The sequence below is a fragment of the Seriola dumerili genome, unplaced genomic scaffold (genome assembly GCF_002260705.1).
Source record: "Seriola dumerili isolate Sdu_G_001 unplaced genomic scaffold, Sdu_1.0 BDQW01000853.1, whole genome shotgun sequence".
Lineage (NCBI taxonomy): Eukaryota > Metazoa > Chordata > Actinopteri > Carangiformes > Carangidae > Seriola > Seriola dumerili.
The window spans coordinates 505,647-529,277 of NW_019175108.1; the positions used below are offsets into that span (position 1 = coordinate 505,647).

Consider the following 23,631-nt stretch of genomic DNA (forward strand, 5'->3'; position numbering starts at 1 on the left):
GGCTCTTACAGTGCAAACACTCACCCTTTGACCCGCTGCTGGTGTCGTGCCAGCTGTTTGTGGCTGCATTGATCTGTGGGATGATGCCATGGAACAACACCTACAGCGCAACACATGTCCAATGTACTTCCTGTCTGTATTTCTCTGCCCCCGCACTCTCTCACCCCACCCTACCCCGCCCCAACCTTTTCCTCCTCTTTGTCCCAGGCTGTCATTTGTACTCTATCAACACCCACCACGGCTCAGAGCTGAGGATAGTAGCAGCCATCAGGAACAAACTCCTCCTCATCACCAGGAAACATCCACGTTTCGAAGGCTTCAGTGCCGTCGCCCCAGGAGCAGACTCACCAGTGGAGGAGTTTCAGTACATACGGGTACAACAAACTCCACACAAATCAAAAAGAAGAATGAATAAATGGATGTAAAACGAATTCAGGGGGGAAGGAATGAATAAATAGGATAATAGAACATTAATTCACTTTTAAAGCTGCTTCCTCATAAAGAGAATATATTTGTATAGATATATATGTATGTAGTATATGGTAGCGTAGGGGTTTTCAAAGTGTGAGGTCACCAACACAGTCAGCAGTTGGAGCTGCAGCAGAGGTTGTGACACACAGCTCATGGAGGCCATTAAGGTGGTTTTAAATACCTTACTGCCCCTTTCATCAAACATTGTCCTCAGAGTAAGTCCGTCCAATCATATCACACAGAAAATGTAAGTCATGCTGAATCTAAAATCATTGGTATCATTTTCTGAGGGGGTCGTTCAGGATACATTGAGGATACAATTTCCATAGAAACGTCCAACAAATCCACTTAGAAATAAGAAAGAAATGTTCCTTATAACTCTAGAACCTGCCTGAGGATCATGACGTTTTTAAGCTTTCGTCAGTATCAAACTCATCTGGTGATAGTTGTCGCTACATCCAGTGGTGGACTGAAAAAAGGAACTGCTAAAAGCTAATTCAGCATACTTTTAATGGGGCCAACTTGCCGAAAAGTAAACACATACAATCTAAAACAAAATGGGGCTCATAGCATTACTCACTGAATCTATAGCAATATGCCCCAAAGCTTTATGGGAACTGTAGATCCAAAATTTAAATGATGTTTATCTACCAAATAGAAGTAAGACAAACAAAAATGATAGTGTAATCATGAGAGTGAAAAACTAAACTTTGAAAACCCCTGTCCTAAAGTTAAAATATTCTACACAGTATGTCTGCTACAGTAATTAAACTAATGTGTGTGTGTGTGTGTGTGAGTGAGAGAACACTGAGGTTATCGTGTGCCATCCATTCATATTAGGAGATCTGTCTGTGCGACCCGCCGGTGGTGATGGCGCTGGTGGACGGGCCGACGGGGGAAAATGACAATATGATCTGTGTGGCCTACAAACATCAATTTGACCTGATCAATGAGAGCACTGGAGATGCCTACCGGCTACATCATGTAGACGCCAACAGGGTGAGGCACATGTGCACACACGTACACTCATGCAAACCCTGGTGGTTTCCTTTTTCTTTCTTTCTTCTTTTTTTATCATTTGCTTTCATGTGATGTTCACTGACGTTCAGCAGAACTGAGACCTTCAGTTGACCCAGTTAGTCGCTTTGTTTACCTCTCTGATTACCACACTGCTTCAGCGAATCAACACGTTGTCATTCACAGCCACCAGCTGGGGAGGAGAAATGAGAAATTAGCAGACAGGGGAATGAACAGCTGTTTTAATAAACAATCTTATTCTGCTTTTATTATTTCCTCTTTGAAAGAGTAACAACAATAAGTGACAAACTGTAGCAGGAATGTGTATTCTGTATTATCTAGATGGTTACCCATTACCTTAAGGGTATGAGGCCAGACATTATTTGTTAAAAAGTCTCTCATATCTGACCTTTGGATCTTGTTGAATTGATTCCACTAAACTGACTCGTCTCTGCCTGCAGGTAAATTTTGTAGCAGCCATTGATGTGTATGAAGACGGGGAGGCGGGTCTGCTGTTGTGTTACAACTGTGAGTCTTCCTTTAATTCTGAACATTTCAGATGTTGTTTGATTCAGGTCTCTCTCTCTAATGTCAAAGCTGAGCCTTAATGTTTTGTCTGTGCTGCTGGAATAGAAATCACAGCACACAATGCTCCAGAATATTAAGAGTCAGTGAGAGATTTTGAAAATGTAGCCAACTACATTCATCTTTTGTCTGCGTTTTTATTTTTTTATGTCTGGATAATGGGACAAATAGCTCTCAAATTTCATTGAGTTTCAATAAAAGGCTGCTCTCACTCCTTGTTCAAAACACAGAAGAAAAACAAGAATAAACAGAAGGAACTGAAGCATCTAATTTCAAAGCTAAACTTGGTTCCTCTGCGTCTTTTACAGATATTTGTTACTATAAGAAAGTTTGTCCGTTTAACGGCTCCACACCGATGATCCAGTCCAACACCTCCGACTTCCACTTCAGCTGGAACCAGATGCCCAATGCTATTGGTAGGTTACCATGGCAACAATGCCTGAACCCCACCCTGCCCATGCTGCTGGCCTGGCCGGAGCTTGCTGTTGCCATGGAAACACCATGCGTAGCCGCAAGCACTCAGTTAGCCTGTGTGTTTATTTGTGTGTTTGTGGTTTTGTGTGTGTGTGTGTACGTGTGCGTGTGCATGCGCGCATGTTATGATTAATGCAGAAGGTGATGAAGAGAAAACACAATTGGTACTAAACCTGAAACCCTGAGTCAGTTGATAACAACATGCTGTTGCTCCTGGCTGCTGTGCATCCCATAATGCGCTCTCCTCTCTCTCTCAGACACACACACACACACACACACACACACACACACACACCAAAACAAGCAATAACAAATTTGCTGAGTAGTAAAAGCAAATGTACTGAAACATACTGGAGACCCTCACTTTGAAAGCAACTGTTAAAGATGCTATTATCAATAGTTTTATATTAACAATGGACCAAATGAATATGTGTAAAGTGAAAGGAGTTACTGATAAACCCACAAAACATTATCACCCAACCAGTGTTGCCAAGTATTTTCTATAGAGAGTAGCTAAATCTCACTCAAAAAGTTAGTAGATGATGTCTAATGCTGATTTGCATATGAATTTCATTGTAACATATCTGCTGTATTTACATATATGAAAGAAATTCAGAAATAAAGTTGAACAACGTGTAACTGGCTCTAACTAGCTAGCATTAGCAGTAGCTATTATTATTTTTCAAGCTTATCATCACACTCTGACTTCAAAAAGGTTTATTGAAGGATGTTGTATAAAGTGAGGAAGGAGAAGGAGAAGATCCAGACACTGGAAGAAACTCACTCAAAAACAAAATGGAGAAGATGTCATCTGGAAAAACAATGGTGATTGAATGATTGGTTGTTTGGTACGGACATTCACATTTCTGTCTGGCTGCTGATTGGTTGACTGAATTTGCTGCCCCCCCCCCACCCATCATCGAGTTCGCCATAGCAACATTACAAGGTGATAATATGTCACTGCTCTGTTCACAGTTTGTTGCACTGCCCTCGTGTGGCACAAAACTAGTTAATGCAGGTTTACGTTTTGATATTTGAGGATAAGAGTCAGTCCAGTCAACCAAAGCTTATTATTTTACCAGCTCTTTGCTCTCTGACTGGCACATTCAAACATCCGGTCGATCACATCTAAGTTCTCTTACTTTTCGTTTACTTGTCGACAAGGTTTCCCATGTTGTGCCACTGCCTGCTTTCAGCTTGTTGTGCATGAGCATCTCGAGCCCCGAGGAAAGAAGCTCATTTTTTTCTGCATATGTCATCAGCTATTGATGGCATTTCAAAATGCCATCCTGGGTGAAACTGTTAAATGTCTCGTATTGTGGGAGTTGTGCAAATTTTAAAATGTTATGATTTCCTGTTTCGATGTGACAGACTTAGTGAAATCATGGTTGGGCGTCTCCCTGATGCCCTCTCTCTTCACATTCGCTGCTTCTTTTATCATATGTGTTTGTGTTGTCTTTGCAGTTTGTGCATTTCCTTACATCCTGGCCTTCACAACGGACTCCATTGAGATCCGACTGGTGGTCAATGGCAACCTTGTGTACACAGCGGTGGTCCCAGAGCTACAGTTGGCTTCTTCACGGGTCAGTATGTGTGACATCTGACACAATCATGTCTATGTCCTGCTTTTATCAACAGTACACACTGCGACTTTGTCAATCATTTATTTCCTTTACATTTTATTGTTCTATGTCCAAAGCCGGTCAGAGGTTAGGTAATCGTGAAGCAGAAATGCATTATGTGTGTACTCACAGCACACTGGTGTTCACTATAGCAAGAGCCCTTCCAGGTTGAGAGTGTTGTCAGTGTTTTCAGGCCACACTGCGTTATAGAAGTAGCTGTCTCAGCTCTCTCATTTCAATCAATCTTTATTACCCCAGTGGGAAATATGGCTGGCAATATGCATGGCTACGAAGCAATAATACACTCATAAATCATACACATAGATAATTTAAAACAGACCACAGTGCACCTGGCATCAAATAAATACTTTTTCATCCACTATTCTCAACCAATCTCTTTGTTTTTTTTTCCAGTTTTTTTCCTTTTCATGTTTCACCTCCTGCCTCAATTCTTTCTGCCCCTTACTTCTTAATATTTCCTGGAAGGATCTCATTCCCCTCTCCCCATCTCCCTCTGTTTCACCACCCACAGTCGGACATCTATTTCGTTTCGTCAGCTCCGGTAAGCTCAGCCTCCAACTGCAGTTCAAGAGACACCAGTTCCCAGAGTTCCCCGCAGACGCCCACCGGCTACGAGATGCCCGTGTTCCCTTCGCCGCTCGGTGATGGTAAGCCCCGCAAATCAAAAGTACAGCAGGCTGATGATGTTAGTGCTTCGATAATAAAGGTTTATAAAATGTCAGTGTTGCCGGCAGACCTGTTTGACTTTGGATGCTCTGTTAGCCCAGAGCTTGAGGCCTATTTACATAAACTTGACTCAGCAGGATGGTTCATTGAAGCCGCAACCTTTCCCCTCCATTGTTCCGGTTAGTTTCCCACAGTTGAATCATGTGTTGATATTTAATTGCATTAATCTCTCCAGTGACTATTACCTCATCTTTTCACACCGTATAATACAGACATAACTCCTATGACAAGTATTGCAATGTCATCATAGATGGCTACACATACTGGGGAAACAAGTCTCCTTTCCATACGTTTTTCTACTTTAACTTCTGTAACCTTACAGATAGTTTTAAATATTTTAGGTCATTACCCACAAATCTTGTTAATTTTACATTATATCTAACCATTTTCCCAAGATTTCAGATTAATCTCAAGCCTTACATGCAGCCATTTGCTTCCACTTATTTCAGTACAGAATGAAATGAAAAAACTTGCAGCAACTTGAAACTTGTTTTCAAATGTTGAGTGTTTCTCTACAACATCCGACATTCATTACTAAATAAGCAACAATCAAACTTACAGTTTGGCCAAATGAATTTTAAAAAATGGGTAGATGGAAATATGTATCAACATTTTTCTCCACTGAAAAATGTACAGACAAAATGTAAAATACAATGTGTCATATGAAACAAAACAACTTGTTGTAACTTGGACAGAAAAGTTTACATTGTGTAAAACCTCATTGCTCAGAGTAAAAAGCCGATTTGAGATTCAGAGCCGTAAATACAAGAGAAAGAAATTGGAGTGAACAACTCAGTGCTCTTGTTTTATCGTCCCTGTTACATTTCACTGCAGAGCCTGGATCATTTAGAAAACTTTGCCTGCTGGTGCTTTCATGGGCCCACTGACATACACAAATTTAATGCTGACAAGCTTTGTTTTGGAGGTTCTAACATACAGTAGAAGATTGAAAAACAATCACAAAGTGATAAGGATTATGTGAATGTTGTTTGCGCTGTGTTATTTCTTTATGTCAGCCCATTAATCATATCAATCCTGATATCAATCTCAATATCATAGTCCGTCTCAATGCTTTCTGACTTTAAATGGCTCAGCACCTAAAACAGGTAGTCACTGTCACTGTGGTTCATAGCAAATGTTACTCAAACAGGAGTAAATAGTGCTTTTGTTGACTGTTTTCAGTGGTGGATTACTAAAACACTTTGTGCTCTAGTGAGTATTTCCAGCAGCAGGATGGAGTATGTGGGATAACCTGCTGATAAACAACAGTGACCATGTTCATTGTAATGAAGGAACATGTCACCCACTGTAACAGTGTTGGCTCACTGATATGTTTTTAATAGTTCTTGGACAACAATGGAGCTGCAGGGCAAAGACGAGTAGGCTATGTCGGACTGTGGATACACAGACAACACTTGTTAGTAGAATCAATTTTCTGCTGGTTTTGTTGGCAGTTGTAAATGTGATTTGTACTTAAAAGGCAAAAACATGCAAAAGCATCATTATGATCTTTTAAATTCTTACTACCAGCAAATTACAAAAAGAGGAACAAACTAATCACCTACCACCACCACCATTCAGGGAGACAATACGTGTCCTCAGAGACAGAGAATGCTTTCAAGGATGATTAAGGATCAATACGAGCCCCTCCCTTCCACCCCCCAGCCCACTTTCACTTCCTCCTCCATCTTTTATTATATATTTGACCATTTGGAGTATCCCCCTTCCCCCCCACCACCGACCTCTTTCAGATTGTTACAACCGTCTGAAAATGGGTTATATTTGTGATGCACAGCTGTTGATGATGTCATCAGTGACTTACGGGTTTGTCACTCAGCGTGAGCCAACACAATGACAGCTGATGGCAATGTCAGCTCCTCTGTGTTCATTAGACTTTCTAGCCATGTTAAAAAGGACACAAAGCTGTCGTCAGATGTGTCCATGCAATTCTTACGGCTGCAGCGAAGGACAAAGCTTGAGGAAAACAATTATAAAAATGTCCTGCTTGTCTTGCTGCTGCTGCAGCATCAAGGCAGTCTTTTCCTGAGGGGAGCGGGTATTTACAGGTTCCATTAAGGCTAACAGGGAGGAAGGTCTGGCAGTGGCTGCTGCAATTAGCCGAGGACGGGCTTGATGTTTTCAGGCTGGTTCGGGTAATCATTTCCCTCGAAGGGATTCTCATTTTCTTTCCTGTTTTAGCTGGTTATGCATATGATTCGGCATCACTGGGGCCCCTACATATACCAGTGAACCTACTTTGTGTGTGAACCTAAATGTGTGTTCTGTGTGTGTGTGTGTGTAACCCTCTTCTTCATCCCTGGTTCAGATTCTATACGGATCCCCTATGGTACCAAGCTTTCCCTGTACATGTCTAAGGATGCCGAAGGTACTGCAGGATTCTCCCACAACTCAGTTCATGAAAACGCTCATAATGGTGCCTCACTAACATGCACGTGCTCCCAGAGTGTATCACCCTGTCTGCTCCAAGGCGGCATGTTGACTTGAACGTTGGTTGAATGTTAAGTGAACATTATGTCTTCCCCATCCCCCCTTCTGTCTTAACTAATTAAAGCATTAGTGCGAGGAGAGAATGAGAGGTGGTGGGTGGTAAAGGTGGCAGAGTGCAAAGTTAAAAAGTGAGGCAGAGGAGATAACGTTGATCAAGACAGAGGGTTTTCAAAATTACCGGAGGAAGAGAGGAGGAGACGCCGAAGAGGTATGCATGAGCATGAGAGAGAAGGGAGGGGTTGTGTACAAGCAGGGGGTTGGGAGAGAAGGAGGGAGAGAAGGGGAAAGAGGGAAGGAGAAGACACGTCTGCCGCAGCATGATTTACAGATTGCACTGTCGCCATGGAGACTTTTGTCAGCCCTCTCTTCGATCCAAAGTGGTTGTCCAAACACCGGTGCCACAATCTGAGGGTGAGAGTAGGTGGGGGGGATAGAAGAGGAAGGGGGGAGGCTGAAGAAGAAGAAGGGAGAGAGAGAGGTGGAAGGGGTGCTGACAAAAATCCCATCCTCTTAACTGCCTGTGCACCTGCTGTATCTGCTCCTCGGGGAGGGTTTCATCTGACGTAATCGCATCAATAATGTGAACAAGATGCTGTTACTGATGTGGCTGTTAGCCGCCACCTACCTCCACTGGCTTAAACGCACGCCAAAGACCTACAGCAAAACAGCCTGCTGCTTAGGAGAATTCAACTTCCAATTAGTGCTGAAAAACACCCCTCATATTTACATTTATTTCACCGCCAGTGTGATGGAGCGTGACACTTCCCCAGGTCCAGAAACGCATGTGGAATATATTGATCTCTGTGATTATATATTCCACATAACTGCATGCTTTGCCACATTTTGGTTTTATTGCCATTGCTGTATGACAGCGCAGGTACAGGAGAGAGGATGTGTAACAACGCTAACACAGTGTACCTGTCAAACGTCAGCAGTGACCCTCTCTTTTTCTTCGTGGCTCTTTACTCACCTCTCACCCGCTGACATTTCAGATGAGACGGTCCTCTTTGTGCAGCGTATAGCCTCCACATTGATTCAGTCTCATGCACGTTACTACCAGCCTGTCTCAGTAGAGCAAGAGTGTGGCTGCGAAACTGCAATACTGCTCCCTGGTGGCATGACTGGGCACTGCAGGCTGGCACGCTGCAGCTTCCTGAGCAGACTGTGCCCTTTGAAAAACTCCAAACACCCATTTAATGTATCCCAAACAGAATTTAAGTATTTATAGTCTCTGCTGAATAATAGATGGTCTGCTCTAAGCGGCTACAACTGAACAGTTATATCACAGTAGCTATCTATAGTAAGGATGATTAAGTTTAAGATCACATGCTGGTGCAGTAAATAGGACTATTAATCACTTTACAGTGTCTTCAATTGAATACGGAGGTTTGATTCTATTGTGTTAGGTTGTCAACTCCCAGACACAATATGAGTGTGTGTGAATTAGAGAGAGATTTCAGGTTTATATAAAGTCACACAAAGGTCATTTTGTATATTATGGCTCATAATCTACCAGTCACATCTGCTTTAGACACATTACATCGCCTATTTTCCAAATCACAACATAGCTTTTTTGATTGATATCATACATTCTAGGCAGCTGTTGGTTACCATGAATTATAATGTGCTCTAGAAATCCACTTGCAGAGGCAGAGGTTAATTATGCAGCACAATAAACACTTATTTTTATTAAAGATCTGAACGCTTATGCTGTCGCAAACATGCGTCTGTTTTGATAACCTTCTCTAATGCTGCATTCAAGGACTTTTTTTTTTTTTTAGTCATTTTAAGTTTTTGACATTAAAATATTGTTACTTGTTGTTTGTGTGCGAGTTAGATTTTCTTACAATACAGCACATGAGACCAGTGCTTTAATCTGCCGAACATTAGAGGGTTCTTGAAAGCACCACTGAGAGGAATCGTTTGACATTCTGGGAAATACATTTATTCACTTTCTTGCTGAGAGTTAGATGAGAGGACTGATAGCACCACTGTCATGTCTGTATGCTACATATATAGCTAGAGGTAGCAGGTGGTTAGTTTAGCTTCGCATAAAGGCTCATGTTATATGTTGTTTAATTGTCCAAATTGAGCTTTAAATGTGCTGATAGGTGAATTTTCTCACTTTTGGACTAGGCTAGCTGTTTCCCCATGCTTCCAGTCAGTATGCTAAGCTAAGCTTCCTGCTGGGTCCAGCTTCATATCTAGCATACAGACATAAGACTAGTATCAATCTTCTCCTTTAATACTCAGCAAGTAGGCGAAATAACATATTTTCCAAAATATCAAACTATTTGTCTAAGAATTGTCATTGTTCCTAACTGCATTAACCATGCAATAGTAATTTGACAAAAAATAAAACTCAATGATGACAAACTATTCAGTGGCTGCGTTGGAAAGTCTAAAAAGATATGGTATGCATTAAATGTATATATGCAGTTTTGTAGCTCATAGGCTAATACATGCAAAAACACTATGGTACTTCAGGCCAGGAGATCCATACATTTCTCATTCACTGCCACACATTCCTTTCCCTTTTTATTCGTCTCTTCTTTCCCCCCTTTGTTCCCTCTTTTGATTTCTTGTTTCCTTTCTCATCTTGTGCCTTATCCCTTCTTTCCTGACTTTACTCCCCTGCTTTCTCCTTTTTTCATCCCTCCTCTTCCTTTGGGTTTCTTCCTCCCAGGTGAAGCAGCGTGTAAGCACATCTTCAAGATCCCTCTGTGTAACTTGGTGGGCCGCAGCATTGAAAGACCCCTCAAGTCCCCTCTGGTCAACAAGGTTCTGACGGCGCCAGCCCCCGCCATGGTGCCCCCAACTCCCCTCATCTCTGCAACACATTCACTTTCCCTGTCCCGCATGGAGATCAAAGAGATAGCCAGCCGTACACGGAAGGAGCTGCTCGGTAAACTGAAAAGCTGTTAGATGTCTAATAATGAATTTACTTTGTGTTAATGTAATGACAGTGTTAAAGCAGTGGTTTGACATTTTGGGAAATATGCATTTTAGCTTTCATGCTTAGACTTAGGTCTGTATGCTAAATGTAAGGCTATAGCCAGCAACCAGTTAGCTTATGATAAAGACTGGAAACAGGAAGTAACAGCTAGCCTGGCTCAATGTAAAGGTAACAAAAGGCAACTACCAGGGCCTCTAAAGCTAACTAATCAGCACGTTACATGCTTGGCTAATCCTTGACCGGGAAGCATAGAAGGCTCCAGGAAGTCACTGCTCCTAGCCAATAAGTAGTCCAGCACAGAACTTCCTAAGGGAACCCACAACCATTTTACAGAAAAACAAACAAGGTCCCTTCTGTTTCCAGTCCTCATGCGAAGCTAAGCTAACCAAATGCTGGCTACAGATTCATATTGAAGATATAAGAGTGGTATTGGTGTTCTTATTTAACTTTCGTCAAGAAAGCATTTTATGAATTGTTGAAATATTCCTTTAAGTCATTAAATCATTTAAGGCCATTTTCTGTCACCTCGTACCAATGAAGGCTTGACAGAGGAACCGAGTGGGAAGTCAGACAGTGGAACAGTCAAACAGAGGAGGATGAGTAAGAAGAACACAGAGGAAGAGCCCAAAGCACGAGTACTGACATCAACAAACAGCGAAAGGTGACATTGACAGACTCAAAAGCAGTGGCACATCTGACAGTCACACAGTGGTATTTGATCTTGAGTCATATCTCTCTGTGCTCAACAGGTTAGCCTCAGAGTCCATCGAAGCAGACCTGGACGTCCAGCTGCATTGTTCGTCCAGTTCGGAGGCCGAGCCAGAGAAGGTGATGCTGCGAGCGGAGAGCCCGCCCCTAGCCAGCGCGTTCGGCCTCTCAACATCCTTTGAAGAAGATGTCCTGGACCTAAAGTGAAGACAATCCCATCGTGCACTTCTCTGCCCACCCACTCCTGTACTGTCACCATTATTTTATAGTTTTGGTTGGTTTGTTTTTAAGTTGTTGTTTGTTGGATCCTTTTTTTTCTTGTCGTTTTTTGTTTATATCCCTGTATCTTGGGTCTCTCCATTCATCGGACAAGATGGGTGCAGTGGGAGTTAGAAGCCGTGTCTGTGTGCGTGTTTGGTTTTCGTGAGCAGTCCCTCAGCCACTGTGTGTTGGGTGTTTGTGTTGCCCCGCAGCAAATAACCCAAAGAGGCGATGAGGTTGTGTAAGATGCCGTGGTTTAGTCAGAGTTCTGCAACAGCTTCGAGATAATGTTAACGGTTTGATCCCAAACCACAAACTGAATGTAAATCTACACACCGAGGCACAACTAAAGTCTCTGCGTTCACAATGCCCTCGGAAGTTGCCAGAGCTTAATATGTGTTGTATATTATGTGATTATTTCCAATCCACTTTCAAATGTTGTATGATATGCATATGTATGTGTACATCTGTTTATACATGAAAATGCATACACAGTGACAGGTGTGTATGCTTGTCATGCCTGTGATGCATATTTATAGATATATTATAAAAATCCATTTTATTCCCATATTTAGTAAAAGTATGATGTTTTATGCTCTCTGCACATATTAGTCCTTATTCTTCTCCTTATTCACAGTACACAGGTAGACAGGGCTGGAGGCAAAGTCTCCCACAAGTGCCATTTCCCAGCATCCTCCACTGAACTACACCTCGAACAGCCACCGTATTCTGGTGTCTGACAGTAGCAGCCATGATTGTAGTCCACATTAGATTACTACGGTGAACCACAACTCCTTCAATGTAGGATAAAGTCACTTACTGGAGGCACGCTCGCAAAGCCACATGCACTAAACATTTTACCCCATAAGAATACGCCAACTTTAAATCTGCATGACCCGCCTTCGCTACAAGTATTGTGTCTTCTGCGCAAAAAATAGCTTCTCTGGAAACCATGAGGTCTGCGACATCATACCAAACATAACGGCATAAAGTAAACCACAACCTGAGACGACAGAAGAAGTGTGGGTGTTAAAAGGAAAAAAAGCCTTTTTTTTACTAGACTGTTATGTGTGATCAGGTACGATGGTGAAGCAAGGGAATTATAGATAAAACCACAAGTTTTAGGCAAAGATTAAAGTTGAAATACAGTATATTGTCATAAACTGAAGTGGTAAAAGCCTAATTTTGTCAAAAAATACTACTCACTATACACTAAAATAAAATTAAGTGTGAAATAATTTTAGTTTTTGTCTCTTTCTGTATGTGAAAGGTGCAGAAAGGCAGTGAACTGGTCCCAATTATTAAAACATTAATGTAGAAATTAAAAATATATATGTTGTTACATTACACATAACCCATTTCAAATAAACACAGAAAACATACTTAAGGAAAATGTTGACTTTACCCAACTATAATTAAAACCAAGAGTAATCAAAATTATTAAAGTAGAATATTAAAAACTAAACTAATTACAGCTGAAAAGCATGTAAAATTGGGAAAATATATCAAACAAATAACCCTGTTAGGGGTTCAGCACTCCAGCTACCAGCTACTTTAAAAATAAATGTTTTCTCTAATTTGAAGTCTAAGCCCTGTTGTTTTCAGTAAAACACTGATTTACAGTTTGGACCAATGCACCAGTTCACTGGACACCGGTGACTTTCCAGTCCTCTTTTATCCCAATTTTACCACCATATTCCCATTGACAAACAGCTTTACATAACTTTAAAACCAATGCACAATGACACATACATTTAAATTTACTGATCAATAATCAGACATGTTAATTAAACTTAAAGGTTTTTTGTCGGACCCTGGTCTGGACCCTGAATTAGTTGTCCTTCATTCAAAAACTAGAAAAAGACAACTTTTATACTGCACAAGTAAATCCGCTGCAGTCCCCAACACCCTGGCTTTCATTATTATCATTCTGTAAATGTGAACAGTATCAAACTCAAACAGTGTGAACTTAAAGGGTTACTCCAGCAATTTAGAATTGTTCTTCCATAAAGTCAGAGGACTGCGAAGAGACAGATTAAAGAGATTAAAAGGGTAGCAGCACAGGCTCTGAGATATTCTGGTAATGTTAGATGGATCCTACATTTCCCATGATGCAGCTCAATAGCATCTTTCACAAGACCCCCCTCTGCCTTCTCGTCTTTCTTCCCAGTTTGTAATGCAGCCTATCTGTTAAAATGTTTAATGCTGCGTTCATGTCATATCGGACTTATTATGAGTTTTTGAATAGTAATCACATTCATGTCAATATCGGAGTCGTAATTAACGACTGGGAAACTAATTACGGGTTGAACGATGTGACATGAACTTAGCTTAAGCCTCAAGCGCAAACTGAGATAACCCTGATGATTTCATTAGGGTTATTTTCTTCAACTTTAGAAAGCTCCCTCTAAAACCACAGAAAACATACATTTTTTTCACAGGCTATGTAGCACTCCTCATGGCAATTAAACTAAACTTCATGTGTAAAACCAATGGAGTGCACCTTTAAAGTGTAAAAGAAATTCTAAATATATACACTTAAAAACAACAAAAGGCATGTCAGTCTTTTTTAGAGGCTTTACCTCTGTTCTCTTTGTGTGGGCAGTCAGCACTGCAGCGACCCAGGCCAGGTGTAAAGCATCACCTGCAATCACCTCACTGGCAGGATAAAACACCTGCAGTGTCCTGGCTCCTGGTGAAGCAGTTGTAGCTCAGAGGCATGACTCTGGAAAAGTTTGGTCTTAAACATAGACAGTAAATATGATATAAATACACTTTTTCTTTCCGTTGAGTCATGTGAGTCAGTGTGAAAGCTGAATCTCACAAGAAACAGGGAGAATGATTTAATGAACACCAGACAGTCAGTAAAACCAAAGGAGAAAGCTTTAAGGGGTTAACAAGGTGACGAGAGCAGTGGTTCTGACTATGCTGAAGTCGGCATGAGAGCGCCTCTGTGTGGTGGTTTCACAACGCAGCAGTCTTGAGATTTTGCATGAGCCTCCTCTTCCTCCTTTTCCCCTCATGCCTTTCCTCTGTTCTCCTCCTGCCTGTCTCAGTGTGAACCCCTCCAACACTATAACACAACTCAGAAATCACAAAAGGGAAGAAGAAGAAGAAGAAGAAGAAGAAGAGGGTGGGGGGGGATTTTTACAAAGGTACTCTACTTTAGTGTTATTTGCTCAGAATGAGTCTGGATGACTGTGGGAACACTGCTTCTCCTACTTCAGTTGTTCCTACTTCTTCTGTATTTCTGTCAAGTACTCTTTGTTTCTACCTCCCCTTGGTATTTTCACTGTTTTTTTGTTTATTTGTTTGTTTGTTTTTGTTTGTTTGTTTTTTGTATTTGAATCTATATTTACTGTTTAGACTGTTGCTGAACCTCTCTGTGATATCAAAACAAAAGAAAATTAACAAAAAAAACACCAAGTGTCTTAAAATATTGTATTGCCATCGTTTTTAATGCCAAGTACTACTTGTACATGTTTGTGTATCAAATGTGGCCTCAAATGAAACTGAACTATATTATTATGATTATGATTATTATGATTATGATGATTATTATTATGATTATTATTATTATTTGAGCAGTTATTTTAAACAAGTGCTGTAGACCACTGCTGTGAAAGTAGTTGATTCTGTTCATTGATATGTAATAAATATTTATGAAATTTGAATTGTTTGGCTGGTTATTTGTTTGTTTCTGTTTTTCTGCTTTTTAACAGTCTTTAACAGGAAAATGTAATTAATTTTTGGGATAATCAGTTTCCAACAGTGCACCAGGTGTCACAAAGCAAAAGAGCTGCTGTTTAGGTGTGAGCAGCTCATATAGGTGAGTGTTTTGACCAGGCGCAGAATGTTGTAAACATTCAGGACTTAGTCCCAATTGAAGTCTATATTCAGGGGACATGCTCCCCTGGGGAATTTTTTTACCCATTCACAGCAGATACATGCCATTTGTACATCCTTTGGGGACAACATGTCCATTGCCCAGGAAAAAAAAAATCATCCTAAGCCTGCATCGTATTTTGTATCTATTTGTTCTCTGTCTCCATTCTGAAACCACAACACAACAATTTTTGTTAATGATTAATTTTCACAACAGCCATATAAAGAGAGGCAAAAATTGTCTGATGTTACTATTTTGAATTTACATGACATAGGTGGGGAATGAATTTGGCATAAACAGCATTGCTAATCTTGAAACCTACTTTTGTTACACTATGCTGGGGTAGAGTTCACAGATTTAATGTGTAGATGACAAATCCACATTTAAATCCAGACCATAATAATATGTGCTGCTCTAACTGAGCAGTCATGCATCCACAACAAGACCAAGTAATATCTAATGATATACATTTCTTTCAAGATTATCTCTCTCTCAAATTGAATCGAAGGCAACTGGACTTGTATTTGTCTGTGGAAGACGTTTCGCCTCTTATCCAAGCGGCTTCATCAGTTCATCATGTATTGGTCTCTCTAGTCCGCACTAGTCTGACGTCCAGAGGCTGTATGTCATAATGATATATCCTCTTATAGATGACACATATGGTAACATCACTCTTGATATAGGTACATATATGTAATAAGTCATAAGTTATAGTGTACTAAGGCATAAAAATGTGATAGTATGGTATAAAAAAAAAAAATCATCATATAGTAAGGCATAAAAAACTCATGGTGTAAAAAATCTTCATACTGAAAGGGTCGTTGCCCAGGACTTGATCCTACAACTTTCTCATCCTAAGTTCTAACCACGGCACTACTACAGTATGCCATAATAAATGTTTAGTTTAGTAAGTCATATAACCATAATACCATAATAATAAGGCAGAAAAACATTGTTTGTGGGAAGGCATGAAAACATAAAAAAAACGTCTTAGTATAGTAAAGCATAATAACGTGATAGTATATTTAGGTATAAAAAATCATAGTATAATGAATCTTCAGACTGTATTGCTCCATGCCTGAGACCAGAACCTAGAACCTTATCATTACATGGCAGCAGTTCTAAACTGAGAACTACTGTGGTATCCAACATTTAGTGAGGAAAGTCATTAAAACTTGATAGTATAGTAAGGCAGAAAAACTTCACATTATGGTAAGGCATCAAAATGTAAAAAAAAACGTGATAGACATACATAAAAATATCAAAAATGTGATAGTAAAGTATGGCATAAAAAGTAAAAAAACAGCAATAAAAGTGAAAAAAACAACAACAGAGTATATCATGGGAAAAATGTGAAAAAGCGACTTAGCATAACGAGTCATAAATACATCAAAAACATCATAATGTAGGAAGGGATAAACATATCATACTATAGTAAGGGCTTAAAAGTGAAAAAAACAACAACAGAGTATATCATGGGAAAAATGTGAAAAAGCGACTTAGCATAACGAGTCATAAATACATCAAAAACATCATAATGTAGGAAGGGATAAACATATCATACTATAGTAAGGGCTTAAAAGTGAAAAAAACAACAACAGAGTATATCATGGGAAAAATGTGAAAAAGCGACTTAGCATAACGAGTCATAAATACATCAAAAACATCATAATGTAGGAAGGGATAAACATATCATACTATAGTAAGGGCTTAAAAGTGAAAAAAAAAGATATACTATAGTATGGGAAAAAAGTGAAAAAACGACTTAGCATAACGAGGCATAAAAACATCAAAAACATCATAATGTAGGAAGGTATAAACATATCATACTATAGTAAGGTCTTAAAAGTGAAAAAAACAACAACAGAGTATATCATGGGAAAAATGTGAAAAAACGACATAGTATAGTATGGCAAAAAAAGTGAAAAAACGACTTAGCATAACGAGTCATAAATACATCAAAAACATCATAATGTAGGAAGGTATAAACATATAGGATAGTAAGGTCTTAAAAGTGGAAAAAACAACAACAGAGTATATCATGGGAAAAAAAGTGAAAAAACGACTTAGCATAACGAGTCATAAATACATCAAAAACATCATAATGTAGGAAGGTATAAACATATAGTATAGTAAGGTCTTAAAAGTGGAAAAAACAACAACAGAGTATATCATGGGAAAAAAAGTGAAAAAACGACTTGGCATAATAAGGCATAAGCACATCAAAAACATCATAATATAGGAAGGTATAAACATATAGGATAGTAAGGTCTTAAAAGTGGAAAAAACAACAACAGAGTATATCATGGGAAAAAAAGTGAAAAAACGACTTGGCATATAAGGCATAAGCACATCAAAAACATCATAATATAGGAAGGTATAAACATATAGGATAGTAAGGTCTTAAAAGTGAAAAAAACAACATAGTATATTGTGGGAACAATGTGAAAAAACGACATAACATGACGAGGCATAAAAACATCAAAAACATCATAATATAGGAAGGTATAAACATATCATAGTATAGTAAGGTCTTAAAAGTGAAAAAAACAACAACAGAGTATATCATGGGAAAAATGTGAAAAAACGACATAGTATAGTATGGCAAAAAAAGTGAAAAAACGACATAGCATAATAAGGCATAAAAACATCAAAAACATCATAATATAGTAAGCTATAAACATGTCATAGTATAGAAAGGCCTTAAAAGTGAAAAAAAACAACAACAGAGTATATCATGGGAAAAATATGAAAAAACGACATAGTGTAATAAGGCATAAAAACATCAAAAACATCATAATATTATAAGCTATAAACATGTCATAGTATAGAAAGGCCTTAAAAGTGAAAAAAAACAACATAGTATATTGTGGGAAAAATATGAAAAAACGACATAGTATAGTATGGCAAAAAAAGTGAAAAAACAACATAGTATATTGTGGGAAAAATGTGAAAAAACGACATAGTATAGTATGGCAAAAAAAGTGAAAAAATGACATAGCATAATGAAGCATAAAAACATCAATAACGTCATAGTATAGTAAGCTATGAAGATGTCATTGTATAGAAAGGCCTTAAAAGTGAATAAAACAACAACATGACAACAAAAACGTAAGAAAAAATCACAATATATTAATGTATGAACATATCATAGTATAGTAAGGTTTTAAAAGTGAAAAAGAAAAACACAGTATATCATGGGAAAAAAAGTGAAAAAACGACATAGCATGATAAGGCATAAAAACATTAAAAACGTCATAGTATAGTAATCTATAAAGATGACATAGTATAGAAAGGCCTTAAAAGTGAAAAAAACAACATAGTATATTGTGGGAAAAATGTGAAAAAGCGACATAACATAATGAGGCATTAAAACATCAATAACATCATAGTATAGTAAGCTATGAAGATGTCATTGTATAGAAAGGCCTTAAAAGTGAAAAAAAACAACATAGTATATTGTGGGAAAAATATGAAAAAACGACATAGTATAGTATGGCAAAAAAAGTGAAAAAACGACACAGCATAATAAGGCATAAAAACATCAAAAACATCATAATATAGTAAGCTATAAACATGTCATAGTATAGAAAGGCCTTAAAAGTGAAAAAAAACAACATAGTATATTGTGGGAAAAATGTGAAAAAACGACATAGTATAGTATGGCAAAAAAATGTGAAAAAACGACTTAGCATAACGAGGCATAAAAACATCAAAAACATCATAATGTAGGAAGGTATAAACATATCATACTGTAGTAAGGTCTTAAAAGTGAAAAAAACAACAACAGAGTATATCATGGGAAAAATGTGAAAAAACGACATAGTATAGTATGGCAAAAAAAGTGAAAAAACGACATAGCATAATAAGGCATAAAAACATCAAAAACATCATAATATAGTAAGCTATAAACATGTCATAGTATAGAAAGGCCTTAAAAGTGAAAAAAAACAACAACAGAGTATATCATGGGAAAAATATGAAAAAACGACATAGTGTAATAAGGCATAAAAACATCAAAAACATCATAATATTATAAGCTATAAACATGTCATAGTATAGAAAGGCCTTAAAAGTGAAAAAAAACAACAACAGAGTATATCATGGGAAAAATATGAAAAAACGACATAGTGTAATAAGGCATAAAAACATCAAAAACATCATAATATTATAAGCTATAAACATGTCATAGTATAGAAAGGCCTTAAAAGTGAAAAAAACAACATAGTATATTGTGGGAAAAATGTGAAAAAACGACATAGTATAGTATGGCAAAAAAAAGTGAAAAAACGACATAGCATAATAAGGCATAAAAACATCAAAAACATCATAATATAGTAAGCTATAAACATGTCATAGTATAGAAAGGCCTTAAAAGTGAAAAAAAACAACATAGTATATTGTGGGAAAAATGTGAAAAAACGACATAGTATAGTATGGCAAAAAAATGTGAAAAAACGACTTAGCATAACGAGGCATAAAAACATCAAAAACATCATAATATAGGAAGGTATAAACATATCATAGTATAGTAAGGTCTTAAAAGTGAAAAAAACAACAACAGAGTATATCATGGGAAAAATGTGAAAAAACGACATAGTATAGTATGGCAAAAAAAGTGAAAAAACGACATAGCATAATAAGGCATAAAAACATCAAAAACATCATAATATAGTAAGCTATAAACATGTCATAGTATAGAAAGGCCTTAAAAGTGAAAAAAAACAACATAGTATATTGTGGGAAAAATGTGAAAAAACGACATAGTATAGTATGGCAAAAAAATGTGAAAAAACGACTTAGCATAACGAGGCACAAAAACATCAAAAACATCATAATATAGGAAGGTTTAAACATATCATAGTATAGTAAGGTCTTAAAAGTGAAAAAAAACGACATAGTTTGTTGTGGCAAATAAAGTGAAAAAAACGACATAGTATAATAAGGCATAAAAACATCAAAAACATCATAATATAGTAAGCTATAAACATGTCACAGTATAGAAAGGCCTTAAAAGTGAAAAAAAACAACATAGTATATTGTGGGAAAAATGTGAAAAAACGACATAGTATAGTATGGCAAAAAAAGTGAAAAAACGACATAGCATAATAAGGCATAAAAACATCAAAAACATCATAATATAGTAAGCTATAAACATGTCATAGTATAGAAAGGCCTTAAAAGTGAAAAAAAACAACAACAGAGTATATCATGGGAAAAATGTGAAAAAACGACATAGTATAGTATGGCAAAAAAAGTGAAAAAACGACATAGCATAATAAGGCATAAAAACATCAAAAACATCATAATATAGTAAGCTATAAACATGTCATAGTATAGAAAGGCCTTAAAAGTGAAAAAAAACAACATAGTATATTGTGGGAAAAATGTGAAAAAACGACATAGTATAGTATGGCAAAAAAAGGGGAAAAAACGACTTAGCATAACGAGGCACAAAAACATCAAAAACATCATAATATAGGAAGGTTTAAACATATCATAGTATAGTAAGGTCTTAAAAGTGAAAAAAAACGACATAGTTTGTTGTGGCAAATAAAGTGAAAAAAACGACATAGTACAATGAGGTATAAAAACATCAAAAACATCAAAATATAGTAAGTTATAAACATGTCATAGTATAGAAAGGCTTTAAAAGTATAAAAAAAAAACAGTTTATTGTGGCAAAAAAAAGTGAAAATACGACATAGTATAGTATGGCAAAAAAAAGTAAAAAAATGACATAGCATAATAAGGCATAAAAACATCAAAAACATCATAATATAGTAAGCTATAAACATGTCATAGTATAGAAAGGCCTTAAAAGTGAAAAAAAACAACAACAGAGTATATTGTGGGAAAAATGTGAAAAAACGACATAGTATAGTATGGCAAAAAAGTGAAAAAACGACATAGCATAATAAGGCATAAAAACATCAAAAACATCATAATATAGTAAGCTATAAACATGTCATAGTATAGAAAGGCCTTAAAAGTGAAAAAAAACAACATAGTATATTGTGGGAAAAATGTGAAAAAACGACATAGTATAGTATGGCAAAAAAAGGTGAAAAAACGACTTAGCATAACGAGGCATAAAAACATCAAAAACATCATAATATAGGAAGGTATAAACATATCATACTATAGTAAGGTCTTAAAAGTGAAAAAAACAACAACAGAGTATATCATGGGAAAAATGTGAAAAAACGACATAGTATAGTATGGCAAAAAAATGTGAAAAAACGACTTAGCATAACGAGGCACAAAAACATCAAAAACATCATAATATAGGAAGGTTTAAACATATCATAGTATAGTAAGGTCTTAAAAGTGAAAAAAAACGACATAGTTTGTTGTGGCAAATAAAGTGAAAAAAACGACATAGTACAATGAGGTATAAAAACATCAAAAACATCAAAATATAGTAAGTTATAAACATGTCATAGTATAGAAAGGCTTTAAAAGTATAAAAAAAAAACAGTTTATTGTGGCAAAAAAAAGTGAAAATACGACATAGTATAGTATGGCAAAAAAAAGTAAAAAAATGACATAGCATAATAAGGCATAAAAACATCAAAAACATCATAATATAGTAAGCTATAAACATGTCATAGTATAGAAAGGCCTTAAAAGTGAAAAAAAACAACAACAGAGTATATTGTGGGAAAAATGTGAAAAAACGACATAGTATAGTATGGCAAAAAAGTGAAAAAACGACATAGCATAATAAGGCATAAAAACATCAAAAACATCATAATATAGTAAGCTATAAACATGTCATAGTATAGAAAGGCCTTAAAAGTGAAAAAAAACAACATAGTATATTGTGGGAAAAATGTGAAAAAACGACATAGTATAGTATGGCAAAAAAAAGTGAAAAAACGACATAGCATAACGAGGCATAAAAACATCAAAAACATCATAATATTATAAGCTATAAACATGTCATAGTATAGAAAGGCCTTAAAAGTGAAAAAAACAACATAGTATATTGTGGGAAAAATGTGAAAAAACGACATAGTATAGTATGGCAAAAAAAAGTGAAAAAACGACATAGCATAATAAGGCATAAAAACATCAAAAACATCATAATATAGTAAGCTATAAACATGTCATAGTATAGAAAGGCATTAAAAGTGAAAAAAAACAACATAGTATATTGTGGGAAAAATGTGAAAAAACGACATAGTATAGTATGGCAAAAAAAAGTGAAAAAACGACATAGCATAATAAGGCATAAAAACATCAAAAACATCATAATATAGTAAGCTATAAACATGTCATAGTATAGAAAGGCATTAAAAGTGAAAAAAAACAACATAGTATATTGTGGGAAAAATGTGAAAAAACGACATAGTATAGTATGGCAAAAAAAATGAAAAAACGACATAGCATAATAAGGCATAAAAACATCAAAAACATCATAATATAGTAAGCTATAAACATGTCATAGTATAGAAAGGCCTTAAAAGTGAAAAAAAACAACATAGTATATTGTGGGAAAAATGTGAAAAAACGACATAGTATAGTATGGCAAAAAAATGTGAAAAAACGACATAGCATAACGAGGCACAAAAACATCAAAAACATCATAATATAGGAAGGTTTAAACATATCATAGTATAGTAAGGTCTTAAAAGTGAAAAAAAACGACATAGTTTGTTGTGGCAAATAAAGTGAAAAAAACGACATAGTACAATGAGGTATAAAAACATCAAAAACATCAAAATATAGTAAGTTATAAACATGTCATAGTATAGAAAGGCTTTAAAAGTATAAAAAAAAAACAGTTTATTGTGGCAAAAAAAAGTGAAAATACGACATAGTATAGTATGGCAAAAAAAAGTAAAAAAATGACATAGCATAATAAGGCATAAAAACATCAAAAACATCATAATATAGTAAGCTATAAACATGTCATAGTATAGAAAGGCCTTAAAAGTGAAAAAAAACAACAACAGAGTATATTGTGGGAAAAATGTGAAAAAACGACATAGTATAGTATGGCAAAAAAGTGAAAAAACGACATAGCATAATAAGGCATAAAAACATCAAAAACATCATAATATAGTAAGCTATAAACATGTCATAGTATAGAAAGGCCTTAAAAGTGAAAAAAAACAACATAGTATATTGTGGGAAAAATGTGAAAAAACGACATAGTATAGTATGGCAAAAAAATGTGAAAAAACGACTTAGCATAACGAGGCATAAAAACATCAAAAACATCATAATATAGTAAGCTATAAACATGTCACAGTATAGAAAGGCCTTAAAAGTGAAAAAAAACAACATAGTATATTGTGGGAAAAATGTGAAAAAACGACATAGTATAGTATGGCAAAAAAAGTGAAAAAACGACATAGCATAATAAGGCATAAAAACATCAAAAACAT

The 23,631-nt window shown here is 36.6% G+C and overlaps 1 protein-coding gene across 4 annotated transcripts in view; it reads left to right on the forward strand.

Moving 5' to 3' along the window:
• The window catches only part of garnl3 (GTPase activating Rap/RanGAP domain like 3), a 70,697-nt gene extending 55,717 nt beyond the window's left edge, over nt 1–14,980 (forward strand). For all 4 annotated transcript variants that reach the window (XM_022766428.1, XM_022766429.1, XM_022766430.1 and 1 more), the window contains exons 22-31: nt 208–374; nt 1,312–1,470; nt 1,950–2,016; nt 2,382–2,489; nt 4,012–4,130; nt 4,702–4,837; nt 7,243–7,302; nt 10,111–10,329; nt 10,921–11,041; nt 11,130–14,980. In XM_022766428.1, coding sequence (XP_022622149.1) covers nt 208–374; nt 1,312–1,470; nt 1,950–2,016; nt 2,382–2,489; nt 4,012–4,130; nt 4,702–4,837; nt 7,243–7,302; nt 10,111–10,329; nt 10,921–11,041; nt 11,130–11,295 — 1,322 coding nt within the window. In that variant the 3' untranslated portion in view covers nt 11,296–14,980. The remainder of the gene's footprint in view (nt 1–207; nt 375–1,311; nt 1,471–1,949; nt 2,017–2,381; nt 2,490–4,011; nt 4,131–4,701; nt 4,838–7,242; nt 7,303–10,110; nt 10,330–10,920; nt 11,042–11,129) is intronic.
• Nucleotides 14,981–23,631: the final 8,651 nt, after the last annotated feature.